The 17,456-nt window shown below is 37.7% G+C and overlaps 1 protein-coding gene across 2 annotated transcripts in view; it reads left to right on the forward strand.

The window, feature by feature from the left end:
* LOC128228336 (lon protease homolog, mitochondrial-like) overlaps positions 1 to 17,456 on the forward strand; it is a 37,956-nt gene that overhangs the window by 14,005 nt on the left and 6,495 nt on the right. The window contains exons 4-19 of one of the 2 annotated variants that reach the window (XM_052939595.1): positions 2,600 to 2,719; positions 3,154 to 3,227; positions 4,791 to 4,955; positions 8,630 to 8,745; positions 9,189 to 9,250; positions 9,556 to 9,626; positions 9,833 to 9,891; positions 10,300 to 10,383; positions 12,116 to 12,247; positions 13,081 to 13,169; positions 13,697 to 13,835; positions 14,123 to 14,245; positions 14,496 to 14,639; positions 14,928 to 15,050; positions 16,312 to 16,428; positions 17,195 to 17,335. In XM_052939595.1, coding sequence (XP_052795555.1) covers positions 2,600 to 2,719; positions 3,154 to 3,227; positions 4,791 to 4,955; positions 8,630 to 8,745; positions 9,189 to 9,250; positions 9,556 to 9,626; positions 9,833 to 9,891; positions 10,300 to 10,383; positions 12,116 to 12,247; positions 13,081 to 13,169; positions 13,697 to 13,835; positions 14,123 to 14,245; positions 14,496 to 14,639; positions 14,928 to 15,050; positions 16,312 to 16,428; positions 17,195 to 17,335 — 1,759 coding nt within the window. The remainder of the gene's footprint in view (positions 1 to 2,599; positions 2,720 to 3,153; positions 3,228 to 4,790; positions 4,956 to 8,629; positions 8,746 to 9,188; positions 9,251 to 9,555; positions 9,627 to 9,832; positions 9,892 to 10,299; positions 10,384 to 12,115; positions 12,248 to 13,080; positions 13,170 to 13,696; positions 13,836 to 14,122; positions 14,246 to 14,495; positions 14,640 to 14,927; positions 15,051 to 16,311; positions 16,429 to 17,194; positions 17,336 to 17,456) is intronic. The other variant, XM_052939596.1, reaches the window with a different exon arrangement.

Genomic DNA, 17,456 nt, shown 5'->3' on the forward strand with positions numbered 1-17,456 from the left:
TATGCAAGCTGGAAGCTTACAAAATCACTCTTAAGTCTGTTGCCTAAGAAGAAACAAGTATGGACATCCTTTTCCTGAGGTCAAGAAAAAGTATCTTGGAGGTCTTGAACTCACAACCTTGAATTTGGGGCTTATCCTCTAGACCACTTTCACCTTTTCACATTTTAAAGAGCCCAGTTTACAATATGGCATTTGCAAGGATGTGCCCTATTAACAGATTTTCTGAAGTCTTAAAAATTGAACTGAACAAAATAGTTCTCCTTTATTTGGTCTGCTGATGCCATCTGTTTGTTTTTGTAGTTATCTTCCCTCCATAATATAGGAAAACCACTTAAAGCGTATTTAAATCCTTTTCCATTTTACCCTTTTAAAATATATGTTCGGATTTATTTAATAATCACGGACCAACAGATGACTTTTATCTTCAACTTCACATCAGTATGTAAGTCATCAAATATTTGAGATGACAAGATGTTCCACTGAAGGCTTTGTTTCCATCTTGCACTCATTTTTCCAAGGAAGGCGTTGCAGTTGTGTTAAGATGATTGCCATGCATTGCAGGTCAATCCTCATACAATGGCATTTTTGATTACATTCGGATTCCAGTGCCTGAAATAGAAAACAGAAAATACAACAATAATAGGAATTATATTTTCAGATCAATTATTTTAAAAGCCTGTACAACAACAGAAAAGTATTCACAAAACATTAAGTGCAACACCAATTTAAAGCTGCATCCTCACAGTTTTACTGTTCTGACACCTTTTTTATTTTTGTCTTTAAACGAGCCAATTGGCAATTATTGTGCAAATGTATGGAAACCAGTGATATTAGACTGCTGACATAATATCAGATCACAGTCTTTCATATACAAGTTTGAAAATTTGGTAAAAATTCCTCCAACTAGTCATATAAGGTCACACATAATAGAACAGATTTCAATTGTTTGGAAAATATTTTTTTGCTATTGCTTTAAGCCATATAATTAATTATATGTGTAAATTTAATTTAATTACTCCTTTGGGCTTTTGAAGAATGACCTAGAAGAACTGTCAATCTGTGAGAGAGCAGCTTTTAGCTCTGGACTACTGGTTAATTAAAAAATATGAAATGAAATTGTTATCATGTTTAAATTCATCTACAATGTTGATATTTTAATACTGTCAATCCTTGTTGGTTAATTGTACAAACATGCAGGTACTTTTGGGCTTAAACCAATAGGATACTTGACTGTTAAATTATTGTCCGAATTTCGAAAATAGCACAACCATTACCTCATCTGCCTTTTTTCATTAGAACAAGCCGGGAATCAGAGTCAGATGCACCCCTGGTACCATACTCTTCTCTGAAAATGACAATAAGATTAAAATTTAAATGTCTGCATTTCATTGGCACAGTAAAAATGTCAGCATTTTTCAATGTTTCTGCATCACCACCACTGGTGGATATCAAAGAATTTAGTCTTGAAAGAAATGTGTGCTGGTTTATGCGTTCAAACTCATTTTGTTAAACCAATAGAATGAAGATCTAATTTATTTAGAGAACTATATTAGTGAACAGGGCCGAGGTATTCAATTGTGCCATTACATTAAGTTGTTCGCTACCAACACTCACGGACATATAAACCATACATCCTTTGTTAAAAGAATGTAAATTTTAATTATAAAAAATTAAAGTTAATGATATGAAATGTATGAGATAAATACACTGAGAAAGAAAGTCTAACCCATTATCGATCTAAGTAAAGTCAGATTCGGACTTATTTGTTATTAAAAAAAAAACAAATAGAGTATTTGTTTTCTTAATTTTTGCCACTGATCACTGGAGCTTCAAAATTGTTATTTACTAAATTAGAATCTGTCAAATGAAAGAAGACTTTACCCCCACCACTAAGAATTAATGACATTTCCAATTAGTTTCTCATTAGGGCTCTTTTAAAACTATTTTTATATTTTATTAAAATACAATAAGTATAAAAATAACACTTACACACAAATAAGTGGTAAAAGTTCGCTCCTTATTCTGTCTTTGGACTAACATATCTCTTGGTTGTTTGAACATCTTCTTGGTCGGCCATGATGGACTATTTTCTTACGACCCGTATTATATCCGAGGCCATATCTTGATACTAGCCGAGGAGTTCCGATTGACCACATTTATGTTAATATCTCAGCACATCATGTATTGCATTGAAATCTAATCTAACATTGATTCATGCATGTTTCACCAAAACTCTTCAATCCTTACACTGAAAAGCAGAATAGTCGAGCGCGCTGTCTTTGTGACAGCTCTTGTTCTTAAACTGTTAGTAGCGGTTTTAGCCATAAAACATTAATTTTGGAACAGAAATATAAAAATCTGCGATCTGATCTTTTGTCCGCAATTTTTTTATCACTGGTTTGCAGATATTTACGAAAAAAAATCCTCATTCCAAGTAAAAAAAGTTGTAAAAACGGAAAATCTGTGAGAGTGCAGCTTTAAATCAAGTCTAACAACTTTTTTTTTCTTGCAATTTTAAAACTTGAAGTGTTTTGGGATAAAAAAAAGTTCTGACAACAATTACAGGTGATCATATTCCAACTTCTAGAATTTGTTACAGCAATGACAAGGATGTGGTGAAGGATCTGTCGGACATCTACAAGGTGGGGATGTTTGTTCAGATCGTTGAGATGAGGGAGCTGGACAACAGGCTGCAGATGATGGTCATGGGACACAGAAGGTACACCTTTGGGCTTGCAATTCTAGTTTGTATAAACACCTCAGACGTGGTTGATCCTGGTCAGCAAATTTAATCTTTAGTTTCCACGAGACGAAGTGGTTTCAAGCTTAATTTATATCATAACTGGTACTGTTCAATTGAGGAATTGAAATGAGCCCTGCTATTGTGTTCATATGTAAAATTCGGATTTTGAACAAGCTCAGAAAACATGAGGGAAATGCATGTGGGCTAATTTTTACCTGTGATCCAGAGCCCCAGATAAAAGTAATATACTCAAGCCTGCAAGCCCGCTTCAAGATGAGGCTTGTAAATGAATGCAATATATCAATTGTAATTGTATCATATGTAACTTAGAAAGTGTTGTCAACATTGTTAAAGAGACAGACCTTTTTACTAGTTTATTCTACTGTACATTTAGGTTTCTTTACTTACAGGATTTCGATACTGCGACAGTTACCTGAGGAAATCCAGTTACAGAGCGACATGGCGGCTGTGGCACAGCAACTAGGTAGGTGTTCTATAAAGCTGTTAGATCTTGCAGCTACTTGTGTTTTAGTTTCTATGTGAAATCTATGGACTGGTAGCCTATAATCCATGTTTTTGTAAAGCATTCAAGACTAAAGCATATGCACCAATATAAAAAAAAATGCCTACTAAATGCCAGCTCCGCCATTTTTCGTTGGTGCAAAGAAATGAGCCGTTTGTGTGCGCTAGAAAGTTCTTACTGTATATCTATGCACTGAAAGTGTAGTTGAAATGCTGGCAGATCTCAAAGTATGCACAAGTCCATATAGGGAGAAAAGCTCCTTGTACCACAGTTTGCACAATAATGAAATGGAATCATAGCCAACCTGTAGTATATGCCACATTCTCTGATTTTTGAAAAATGACCATTTAATAAAATTATCAGATGAGATATAAGTCATACTCACTTGTTTTTATATAAACCAATGGCACAGCTGCACTACAGAAGTGTCAAACAGCTCATTTTCTTTGCACCACCGATAAACAATGGTGCTGGTTTTTGGAGGCGTAAAAAATAGATATTAAAAAAACACTAGTGTAAATATTTGATATCCTTACATTAGGTCTATGTTCATTGTATTGTTTTCATGATTTTTGTCCATGGGTTTTACACTACCCTATATCATTCGCAACTAGCCTGTATTTATGTATTGTAATACTATGTATTGCTTGGTTTAACATACACCTGATAAACTGCCTTAGTCATCAAAATTAGACTTTTGGATAAACAAGCCTGTATTTTTACATTATTGCTTGGCATCATAATTTTTAACAAGCCCTGCTGTATATAATTTCAAATTTGAGCAAACCTGGAAAGCATTTAACTAGTGGAAGGCTTGCGGGTTTGTGCTAATTTTGATGACTTCTGCCAGGGCCTTTTACAAGACATTGGGCAGACACCCTAGCCCTTTTCGAGGGAAAAAAAGCTTTAAGTTTGGGGAGCAAATTTCAGAGTAATTTTTCAAACAATTTGGACAATTAAGGTTTAAAAATGGGGTAAAATATCTACAGTAAATATAACAGTCAGAAACATCATTTAATGAGTCGTAAAATTCTCATTTTATACAAATTTGAAGATTATTTTTTTTACATATATAGTTTTTGGAAAATGGGGAATTTCTGAGGCTATTTTTGGAAAAAACAGGCTCTGGCCCTTTTGAAAGTAGGCGGGTATCCACTAAGACAAAGAAGGGTAAAAAGGCCCTGGCTGCCTGTAGATATAGTCTAACAGGTGACAATGTATATTTCAGGGAGAAGGAATTTGCTTTCTTTTACAAAATGTTAATTATACTGTAATAGTAAACATAAACAAGTTTTAATATGTGAAAGCACAATTTATGACAATTTCTAATCAAATAATGATATTCAATGCAAACTCTCTTATAATCCACCAAATTACTTTCCCTGGATATACAATGCATATCCCAGTATCTGCATGGCATAGGTGTGTGCTGTTCAGTTTCATTTGTAGTATTTCAGTTGCATTCAATAGCATGTACATAAACTTCCTCCTATTGATCACTGTAATGTATTTGGTGATTTTAAGGTGAACAAATTGCTCAAAAGGACCAGAAAAATCAGCGCCGCTCTCGGAGACAAAGAAGATTAGAAAAACAGAATGGTGCCACTAATGGCACACTTGATGAGGTTCAAGAAAATGGTGCCACTAATGGCAAACTTGACGAGGTTCAAGAAAATGATGCAGATCAAGGTTAATACTTATTTGATGAGCTTAATAGAACACAGAAGCATGGCAAATTGTCTGGCAATTGAATTATTAAAGGGCTTGCTTTAAGCTATTATTTATAAAGGAAGACTTGTGACAATCATAAAAATAAGAATTATTTTTATAAGAATAAGTTTTTTAAATCTTATAACCAGATTTTGAGCAATCAGTGATCAAAACACACCTGCGTCAGCATGCCCTGCACGGGTACAATATTTTCTATGCTTGCTCAAATACTGGATCATTTGGCAGAATTTGTTAAAATGTGCCAAAGCAGGGTCTGTGGGCTCGTGCTCATTCCGACCACACTGCCAGTGCACAGTCTGTGGGCCGGTGCTCATTCAGACCACAGTGGCAATGCACGATCTTTGGGCTCGTGCTGTGCCAGTGCAGGGTCTGTGGGCTTGTGCTCATTCAGACCACTGTGCCAGTGCAGGGTCTGCGGGCTCGTGCTCATTCAGACCACTGTGCCAGTGCAGGGTCTGCGGGCTCGTGCTCATTCAGACCACTGTGCCAGTGCAGGGTCTGTGGACTCTTGCTCATTCAGACAACTGTGCCAGTGCAGGGTCTGTGGGCTCGTGCTCAATCAAACCTCTGTGCCAGTGCAGGGTCTGCGGGCTCGTGCTCATTCAGATCACTGTGCCAGTGCAGGGTCTGTGGGCTCGTGCTCATTCAGACCACTGTGCCAGTGCAGGGTCTGTGGGCTCATGCTCATTCAGACCACTGCCAGTGCAGGGTCTGTGGGCTCGTGCTCAATCAAACCACTGTGCCAGTGCAAGGTCTGCAGGCTCGTGCTCATTCAGATCACTGTGCCAGTGCAGGGTCTGTGGACTCTTGCTCATTCAAACTACTGTGCCAGTGCAGGGTCTGTGGGCTCATGCTCATTCATACCACTGTGCCAGTGCAGTATATGTGGGCTCATTCTCATTCAGACCACTGCCAGTGCAGGGTCTGCGGGCTCGTGCTCATCCAGACCACTGTGCCAGTGCAGGGTCTGTGGGCTCGTGCTAACTCTGACCACTGTGCCAGTGCAGGGTCTGTGGGCTCGTTCTCATTCAGACCACTGCCAGTGCAGGGTCTGCGGGCTCGTGCTCATCCAGACCACTGTGCCAGTGCAGAGTCTGCGGGCTCGTGCTCATTCAGACCACTGTGCCAGTGCAGGGTCTGTGGGCTCGTGCTCATTCAGACCACTGCCAGTGCAGGGTCTGTGGGCTCATGCTCATTCAGGCCACTGTGCCAGTGCAGGGTCTGTGGGCTCGTGCTAACTCTGACCACTGTGCCAGTACATGGTCTGTTGGGTCGTGCTCATTCAGGCCACTGTGCCAGTGCAGGGTCTGAGGGCTCCTGCTCATTCAGGCCACTGTGCCAGTGCAGGGTCTGTGGGCTCGTGCTCATTCAGGCCAGTGTGCCGGTGCAGGGTCTGTGGTCTCGTGCTCATTCAGGCCACTGTGCCAGTGCAGGGTCTGAGGGCTCCTGCTCATTTAGGCCTCTGTGCCAGTGCAGGGTCTGTTGGGTCATGCTCATTCAGACCGCTGTGCCAATGCATGGTCTGTGGGCTTGTGCTCATTCAGGCCACTGTGCTAGTGCAGGGTCTGTGAGTTCCTGCTCATTCAGGCCGTCTGAGGGCTCCTGCTCATTTAGGCCGCTGTGCCAGTGCAGGGTCTGTGGGCTCGTGCTCATTCAGGCCGCTGTGCCAGTGCAGGGTCTGTGGGCTCGTGCTCATTCAGACCGCTGTGCAAGTGCAGGGTCTGTGGGCTCATGCTCATTCAGACCGCTGTGCAAGTGCATGGTCTATTGGCTCGTGCTGGTGCAGGGTCTGTAGGCTCATGCTCATTTAGGCCACTGTGCCAGTACAGGGTCTAAGGGCTTGTGCTCATTCAGACCACTGTGCCAATGCAGGGTCTGTGGGCTCTTACTCAATCAAACCACTGTGCCAGTGCAAGGTCTGCGGGCTCGTGCTCATTCAGATCACTGTGCCAGTGCAGGGTCTGTGGACTCTTGCTCATTCAGACTACTGTGCCAGTGCAGGGTCTGTGGGCTCATGCTCATTCATACCACTGTGCCATTGCAGGGTCTGTGGGCTCGTTCTCATTCAGACCACTGTGCCAGTGCAAGGTCTGTTGGGTCGTGCTCATTCAGGCCACTGTGCCAGTGCAGGGTCTGTTGGGTCGTGCTCATTCAGGCCACTGTGCCAGTGCAGGGTCTGTTGGGTCATGCTCATTCAGACCGCTGTGCCAGTGCAGGGTCTGTTGGGTCGTGCTCATTCAGGCCACTGTGCCAGTGCAGGGTCTGTTGGGTCATGCTCATTCAGACCGCTGTGCCAGTGCAGGGTCTGTTGGGTCATGCTCATTCAGGCCACTGTGCCAGTGCAGGGTCTGTTGGGTCATGCTCATTCAGACCGCTGTGCCAGTGCAGGGTCTGTTGGGTCATGCTCATTCAGACCGCTGTGCCAGTGCAGGGTCTGTTGGGTCATGCTCATTCAGACCGCTGTGCCAGTGCAGGGTCTGTTGGGTCATGCTCATTCAGACCGCTGTGCCAGTGCAGGGTCTGCGGGCTCGTGCTCATTCAGACCACTGTGCCAGTGCAGGGTCTGTTGGGTCGTGCTCATTCAGACCGCTGTGCCAGTGCAGGGTCTGTTGGGTCATGCTCATTCAGACCGCTGTGCCAGTGCAGGGTCTGTTGGGTCATGCTCATTCAGACCGCTGTGCCAGTGCAGGGTCTGTTGGGTCATGCTCATTCAGACCGCTGTGCCAGTGCAGGGTCTGTTGGGTCGTGCTCATTCAGACCACTATTGGAATGTGGATGTTTTCTATTACTAACACTTATTGGCTTCTTAGATTTGTTTCTTGTATATAAATTATCACAATATGTTGGGAGTGAAGAGAAAATCAATGGTACATGTAGTCTTTCTATTGTCAGAAATTACAGCTTTCCTCTTATCTGTATAACCCACTGCCACATGATATGTGGAGATTGTTAAAAATTAAACATTTATATATGATACATTTGCATCTTAAAAATCAGCTTGTTGATTTAGTACCATGTTTTCTCTTAGACATAGTAGGATGGAACACAAAAGATCTTGAACTATTTGATTATTTCTTAGACAAGACAATACTGCAAAATTACTTTATCTGTTTAATATTTTCTGAGATGCTATAGATCTGCAAAGATGCCTATTGTTCAATAGTTTTGGAGACATTTTGGTAATGTAACAGTATTATTATTATTGTAAAAAAGTAATAGATATGATAACTACTAGTATGACCCAAAAAGACATTATGAGACTCAATGACTATGCTGAAACATTAATCAGGGCTGAGAATCTTTTTTATTTTATTTTTTGGGGACTTGCATGATTTATTTTGTCTCCAAGATAAAGAAGAGGAAAAAATCCGATTTCATTTTACTCTTAACAAATAGTACATAAATGTTCAAATGCAATCTAAAGCTCTTAAAAATTCTTTAAACCCAAGAGCTAAAATGGGACCATTGACTTTGGCATTAAGTTCAAGGAATTTTGCATCCAGCAATTCTCACCCCTGATTAATGTTCATTTAAACACTTACTGAGAGACATTATATTAGGAAAACCTAAACAATTATTTTCTGAGACGTTATTGTCATAAAACAACATCTACAATTATGACCCATTTTCAGAGGCAGATGTGACTCCACGTGAACAGATGTTGAAGACAGAGGTTATGTCAGATGTCATCATGGTCGAGACAGAAAACATAAAGGACGAACCTTTTGATTCAGACATGAAACTGAAGGTGTGTGCATTGTCTAAGGCAGACCAGTGGGTTTTCTTTCGGAACTAGAGCATAAGACGACATTTTTATGTAATATTATGGCAACTGGCATGCAATTAGGATAATGTTGCATTAATTTGTTTCTCAGTTATAGTAGGTATAGGAGTATGAATTTAAAAAACTAAAAGGGGTCTTTCACCTTCTTTTGCAGAGCCCGCAACCCCCCCTCCAAAAATAAATAAATTATAAAAAATAATGGAATCATTGATTGTGCTCATGTTAAAGTGTTTGTTTCTTATTGTTTGTCAGTTTCCATTATTTGGAATAAATAAGTCTGAAGTGTTTATATGTTAAACTTTAACACTTTGAAGCATTTAGGCTTTATAATTTCTCAGAATTAAAATACAGATCCTCTTCCCAATTTTTGCTGAAAATCCTTCACTATCATCACATTGCATTTTTAGGCCTTAACAGCAGAAGTAGTGAAGACCATTAGGGATATCATGGCCTTGAATCCATTATACAGGTAATGTAGACCATTATAAATACCATGGCTTTGAATCAATTATTTAGGTATTTTTTATCATTAGAGATATCGTGGCTTTGAATCCATCATACAGGTTGTGTACACCGTAAAGGATATCGTGGCGTTAAATCATTAAAATATTTGACTATTGTTATGTCCTATTTTAGCTGCATATTTCTTCTTTGTAAAAAATGATGCTTCACAAGACCTGAAAAAAGAGTGTAGAATAAACAACTTAATGTATGTCAGTTTAATTTATTAAGAGTCTGTAGATGTAATATTTTGCAATGTTGTAAAATTTCCAGGGAAAACCTCCACCAGATTATGCAGACAGGACAGAGAGTGCTGGACAACCCAGTCTATATCTGTGATCTAGGTAAGATATTCATATGAAATACATCTTAAGAATTACCAACGTACCAAATCTGCAATAAAGACTAGTATTTGCAATTTAGTTGTGTTTTTTGTTAACAATTTGTATTAATTACTTTCAAGTTAATATAAGGGTAAGATTGTTATATGTTTGAACTAACAATTTGTTTATTGCCGGAGCCAAATATGAGTCCTTGTTTCCAATTTCAGGTGCTGCGCTCACTTCGGCGGACCCTTCTTATCTACAGCAAGTCATTGAAGAAACTAATGTAAGAATTACAGCCTTCCCAGCATGCATGCCTTGTTTTGTTGTTAGCCCTTAAAGCCTTTACATTCTGCTCTCTGTTTTTTCATGCTTCAAATTTCGAAAGCTTGTTTGCTTTTTAGGAGAAAAATCAGTTATTGTCAGTTGATGTCTTCAATGGCAGCTTTAGAGTTTTAAAAACATTTTGATGTTCTGTCTTGAAATTCTGGAAACCATTTAAGATAGTTAGATGTAATATTAACAAAATCTGCTTTTGGTGGTTTGTTTTTATCTCATAGTGTGATATCTTTAGTATCCATGGTTTCCTAGCTGGTCATGAAGACAAGCGATTGTTAAGAAGTGTTTTGTATTGTTTCTATATGTTACTCATTTATATTTCTTTAGTCATGATGTTGTTCTATGGTCATTCCAGATTCCAGAAAGACTTGAACTGGTGCTTTCTTTGCTGAAAAAGGAATTTGAGTTGAGTAAACTGCAGAAGAAAATTGGCAAAGAGGTAGGGAGCTGTTAAATATCAGATGGCAAGTGTGTTATACTTAAAATTAGGGTCATCTGTGTTCGGTTGAATTTGATTATCAAGTTACACTATTCTGATTCAGCAGACAAAAGATATGTTATAGGATTAGTTTCACATATTACTTTCATGTAGTAATATTAGCTTTTATCCCAAAGGGACATAGCAGATTTTCATAAAACAAATTGTTATACAATCACATGTATAGACTATGAAACTACAGAACCCTAATATGTACTGTATATATTAGGGATGGCAACGAGTACTCGATCGAACGTCCGAGTACTCGAGTACCAAATCAATACTCGAGTACTCGGATTTTTTTTTTAAAAATCTATAAAAATCACCAAATACACGATTTACAGACAAAATATCAGATCTGGTTAGTTGCCAAGAGGACAATTTACGGTCCCTCTAATCCCCGCTGTGTACACAATTGACCTCAATCAATTAGTTGACAGTTGTTGTGATAGTTGCAAACTGTCAACAAAGGACCCTTATTTCAAATTAGCACTGATGTCAATTAGCGATCGACTCAGTGGAAGCACTGACTGAAGTAACTCTTCGTTCACTATTGTATGGTGCTGACACTCTGACTGAAGTAACTCTTCGTTCACTATTGTATGGTGCTGACACTCTGACTGAAGAACAGAATTTCAAACTGTTTGACGCAGTCCACCAATATATTCACTTAACAAAAAGATTTGATTAATCGACTCCAGTTGAAATCCATCCTATGACTTTTACTCTGCCTTCCTTCTTTCCTTCTCTTATCTCAACATAGCTTATCATTATCTTCTTTTGCATTTTTTGTTTTCATTATCTGATATTAAATTCCTTTAAATTTGAAATTTTACCACCGTTCTATCTAAAATCATCTTACTACTCTGAGAGTTATCATATATCCTTTATTTAGTAAAACCTGTATTTAATACTATTGCAAATAACCATTCAAGGAAAGGAACTTTATTAGGTTATTCTACCGTTCCAATCCTTTATTTTATATGTTTGTAACAAATGCTGTATTGTTGTTTTTCTGCATAATAAATATGTTTAAACTAATTAGCGAAGTTTTGATAGCGGTACTTTCACCTACACAATTCTATTGTATACCAATTAGACATCTTCCACCAAACAATGGACGCTAACGAGCAAAAGAATATTGACTGTTTACGAGAATTGATTACTTAATGGGCGTATTTTAACTATTTTTGAAATGATTATCACAATTGATTAGTTGATATTTTAAATCAAGAATTATGAATATTAATGAGGTAAACAACATTTACACAGTACGAAAAACTATCATTTAAAGAAAAAATAATAATTCGTATTGAATTTAGTTCATTATTTTAATGTATGCTATAAATTTTCGTTCATTTCTGCAGTGCATACTTGTATAAAATGAAACGAATAAGACAAATTAAACGCCTGAAACAACATTTGTTTTCTTTTTATATCATTTTTTGTTAAAATAGTAAAAATACGTACAATAGACGTCATTAACGATACATTTATACACAATCTTGTCTTTGCGAACACATATTCAATTTTTCCGAGTACTCGATCGAATGATCGTCCGAGTACTCGAGTATTAATTGTACTACTCGTTGCCATCCTTGGTATATATGCACATGAAACTACATGGTAAAAGTATTGAAAAGCAGTCATGCAAAATGTGTTATGAATCTACCATATGACCTTTGACCTGTAGGTAGAGGACAAGGTTAAGAAGCAGCACAGGGAGTACATCCTGAGGGAGCAGCTCAAGATTATCAAGAAGGAGCTAGGCATTGAGAAGGATGACAAAGATGCTATAGAGGAAAAGTTCAGGGCACGTCTCAAGGTGGGCTTTTTGTTTAATATCTTTGATTTATAGAAGTTAGTCTTCCAAAGAAGAAATGTTATGTCGAATAGATGACAATAATTGACTTATTAAAACAGAAATTTTTTGCACACTTTTATTATCCCCCGCCTTGAAAAGGCCAGTGGATATAGTAATGGTAGGCGTGATTCCGTGCGTGTGTGCGTGCGTGCGTGTGCGTGCGTCCGTCCGACATTCATTTCTTTGCATCTCCTCTTTACATTTCTCATGCGATTTCTACCAAACTTGGTTTCTTCGCAACTCCTCTTAGGTTTTGCATGCGATTTCTACCAAACTTTCACAGATTGATGACTATATAGTGACGCAGCGCATAATAGCTGGCTTTTACGATTCAACCATTTTTGAAAGAGTTATTGCCCTTTGTTTTTTTTACATTTAAAATTGGTTTCCTTGCAACTCCTCTTAAGTTTTTCATGCGATTTCTACCAAACTTTCACAGATTGATGATCATAAAGTGAAGCAGCGCATATTGTCCGGCTTTCCTGATCTGACCATTTTTAAGAGTTATTGCCCTTTCTTAATTTTACGCATTTCTTATGTTCCTGAGAAACTACCCTTACCATTGATTGGCTTTTGTTACAAAAAATGCCCCCATGAGGCGGGGGATATAGCTGTCTATGACCGCTCTTGTTACAGTATGCTTCTTTCTAAAGATTAAATTCATAATTGTTCTAAAATAATAGAATGACAATTACTACTTTCTTTCAAATGCTTTTTATGATTTCAAGTTCTTGTCACAATAAAAACTTATTTATTTATGTTATTCAAACAAATATGAAATAATATTTTGTTAGGAATTGGTGGTTCCTGAGCATGTTCAGACAGTGATAGACGAGGAACTGAACAAGTTGGCCACATTGGACAACCATTCATCTGAATTCAGGTGAGGTGGAATGTCTCGTCTTATTCAAGATTTAGCAGTACTTACACAATTATAATGAAAAAAAACCACATAAGTGAATATGCAAGGGGTGGGATGGGGGAAGAGCACAGCAAGGAGAATCGTGAACTGAAGAGGATTCTTCCTAAATAATGAGTAGCAGTATTTGCTAATAGTTTTCTCAATGGTTTAATGTCAACTGGCATATCACATTGTAATGAGTTACATAGCTGCGTAGACTGGCAGACCAACCTGCTTTGGGGCGAATACAGTTTGAAGAAAATCTGGCACAGGACAGAGCATTAACATGGTTGTTCACAGTAAAAGACCACATGTGTATTTTACAGTGTAACATGAAACTACCAAGGCTGGTAACAGTCAAGCTTGTACAGGTTTAATGTCCAAAGTTGTATCCCATGTCATTGTGACTTTCAACAGCCTTGACTAGGTGGCCCTATATCATAATATCTGACAACACTTGTTTCATTGTTTTGTCCTCGGTTGATGACAACGGGTGTATCACATTTCAGTGTAACCCGCAACTACCTAGACTGGCTAACGAGCTTACCATGGGGCAAATACAGTGAGGAAACTCTGGCATTGGACAAAGCTAAGGAGATACTTGAGGAGGACCATTATGGCATGGACGAAGTGAAAAAAAGGATCCTGGTAAGTTGATATATTAGACCTTTCACTGTCTTCTTATTCTCTGAAAGTCAAGTTTTTGTAGTGGTCTTGTTTTATTTGCAAGTGTAATTGTCTGGACCGATTCCTGTTAAGCATAAAATTTTTAGTAATTTATCTCTTATGACAGAATTAAAGTTCAGATTGTGGGAAAAGTCAGCTAATGCTTGTCAACTATAAATGAGCATCTTTAATGCTTGTAAAGAAACTGCTTTCATAGAAACTGCTGTAGAGATGTGAACTTCTACATTATTCATTTTCTTCACTTACAGGAGTTTATTGCAGTCAGTCAGCTGAAGGGCTCTACCCAAGGCAAGATTCTGTGTTTCCACGGTCCTCCTGGCGTCGGCAAGACCAGCATAGCTAGGTCCATAGCCCGGGCACTTAATAGACAGGTACTGAGGTCTTTAAGTATAATTGTTATAGCTTGGGAACTCAATGATTGGAATACCTCTGCAATAGTCTAATAAATCAACATTCTCTATTTGATAGATAACAAAATTGCTTGCAACATAAGGAAACATGTTTTGCCTCAGATTTGTGACATGCGTTTTCACTTATTAACGTATGCTCTCTGCATAAAACATTGTGGCAACCCATTATGTACAATTCAAACGCCACTTGACTTGAACACATTTGTTTCAGTATTTTCGGTTCAGTGTTGGGGGCATGTCTGATGTGGCAGAGATAAAGGGCCACAGACGGACATATGTGGGGGCCATGCCAGGAAAGATGATACAGTGCCTCAAGAAAACCAAGACTGAAAACCCCCTGGTTCTTATTGATGAGGTATGCTCGCAATAATGGTAGGAAAAAAGTCTGTGGTTAAAAAAACATAAGTATTGCCAATAACTCTCAAAACATTCAAGATATATATAGTGTTATCTGATTTTTCTGATTTACTAAAAAGGAACAGATGAGTGTGGTTTACAGCTTGACAAGACAATCAGGGTTATAATTGAAATGTTAGAATTTCATAATTAAGTTCAGACACCTTCCTGCATAACATGTATTGATATTGTAATGTACATAGTTGCCAATATTCTAAAGTCTTCCACCTCAATGTTTTACTTGCAGGTTGACAAGATGAGTCGCGGACACCAAGGCGATCCAGCCTCTGCATTGCTAGAGTTACTGGATCCTGAACAGAACGCCAACTTCCTCGACCACTACCTTGATGTTAATATTGACTTGTCTAAGGTATGGGGTATGTTTCTACCTTATTTATGTGCTCTATATCTGTACAGGTGTTGTAAATTATCTATGATTTAGAGGAGTATTTTGTTATATCCTTGACAACTTTATTGTGTGTTTTTTCCCCGTTTTATTCAGATCAACTTAGTTTCCATAGAAACTTAAAGCAAAAATGAATTTCAATACTTGGTTAATTTCTAGCCAACTTAGTTTGAGTTGTTATGATGAATTTAATTTCTAGCCAATTTAGTTTGAGTTGTTATGGTGAATTTAATTTCTAGCCAGCTTAGTTTGAGTTGTTATGGTGAATTTAATTTCTAGCCAGCTTAGTTTGAGTTGTTATGGTGAATTTAATTTCTAGCCAGCTTAGTTTGAGTTGTTATGATGAATTTAATTTCTAGCCAGCTTAGTTTGAGTTGTTATGATGAATTTAATTTCTAGCCAGCTTAGTTTGAGTTGTTATGATGAATTTAATTTCTAGCCAGCTTAGTTTGAGTTGTTATGATGAATTTAATTTCTAGCCAACTTAGTTTGAGTTGTTATGATGAATTTAATTTCTAGCCAGCTTAGTTTGAGTTGTTATGATGAATTTAATTTCTAGCCAGCTTAGTTTGAGTTGTTATGATGAATTTAATTTCTAGCCAGCTTAGTTTGAGTTGTTATGATGAATTTAATTTCTAGCCAACTCAGTTTGAGTTGTTATGATGAATTTAATTTCTAGCCAACTCAGTTTGAGTTGTTATGATGAATTTAATTTCTAGCCAACTCAGTTTGAGTTGTTATGATGAATTTAATTTCTAGCCAACTCAGTTTGAGTTGTTATGATGAATTTAATTTCTAGCCAACTCAGTTTGAGTTGTTATGATGAATTTAATTTCTAGCCAACTCAGTTTGAGTTGTTATGATGAATTTAATTTCTAGCCAACTCAGTTTGAGTTGTTATGATGAATTTAATTTCTAGCCAACTCAGTTTGAGTTGTTATGATGAATTTAATTTCTAGCCAACTCAGTTTGAGTTGTTATGATGAATTTAATTTCTAGCCAACTCAGTTTGAGTTGTTATGATGAATTTAATTTCTAGCCAACTCAGTTTGAGTTGTTATGATGAATTTAATTTCTAGCCAACTCAGTTTGAGTTGTTATGATGAATTTAATTTCTAGCCAACTTAGTTTGAGTTGTTGTGACAGAGTCTGAAATGTTGATCTTGTTTTCCTGAACATTTTTGTAAACAATATCAAATAAACATAATTTCATTTCCCCACCCAGGTGTTGTTTATCTGCACAGCCAATGTTGTGGACTATATTCCCGAGCCCCTGAAGGACCGCATGGAGCTGATTGATGTATCAGGATATGTGGCCGAGGAGAAACTCGCTATTGCTGAGGTGCGAATGTCTATCATGTTTGTATGGTAGTAATTTCTTTTAGCTTTATTTGTGATGAAAGCTGATAGTTATTTGCAAAGAAAGCAGGTACTGGTGTCCATTTTGTGAGAAAAAACAGCTGTGTGACAATCCATTTAGGTAGAGTCGGTCACAGGACTCCTGCTATAAGTTTTACAGCTTCATAAATGATTGGTATTGTCTTTGCTAAAATTACACTCTATACAAGAACCACAGACCAATTATGGCTTTGGACCTCTTTTCGCCTGTAAATGGAGATTTTCCTAAAATGATTGAAGAATATTTTGAAATAAAATTCCCTGGGTGAATGTCATTAGACTCCTGATCTAAAATCCATATGAAAAGATTTATAATGTATGCTTTTTTGGAACAAATTCATGTGCGAAGTAGTGGGCTATACCAATAATAATCTCGCACCAACAAATTTGTAATGACTTAAATCTTAACAAAGGTTCATTATTGACAGGACAATATTTAATTTCTTTGTATTTTATGTTGAATTAAACATATTGTTTAGACCAGTTTATTATGATAAAAATCACTATAGAACTGCTACTTAAAACAAGGATTATACTGGGTGGGCAAATTAATGGTGCAGATGTAAAAGTAGTCCCTAACAGTAGCTCCTCATTGGCTTAACTGTTAAAAAATATTTCCTCCTTTTGATTGCCATATGAAATAAAAAAGCAAATGAGAACCTTTGGCAATCTATGGCAATTTATCTGATTGTGCCCTTTGTGTATTTCAGAAGTACCTGTTACCACAAGCTCGTGAGCATTCGGGCGTGAAGGAAGAGCAATTGACTGTTTCTAAGGACGCCATGTACGAGCTCATCAAGGCCTACTGTAGGGAGAGTGGGGTCAGAAACCTCCAGAAGCATGTTGAAAAGGTTTGTATATTGTATAAAGTTCTTTGAAATATCATACATAATGCAGTGATAAGAAAAGGTTAGAGATTTAAGTATTTTTGAAATATCATACATTCTGATGAGATAAGAAAGGTTATGATCT

Source organism: Mya arenaria, chromosome 3 (genome assembly GCF_026914265.1).
Source record: "Mya arenaria isolate MELC-2E11 chromosome 3, ASM2691426v1".
In the NCBI taxonomy this organism is placed as follows: domain Eukaryota; kingdom Metazoa; phylum Mollusca; class Bivalvia; order Myida; family Myidae; genus Mya; species Mya arenaria.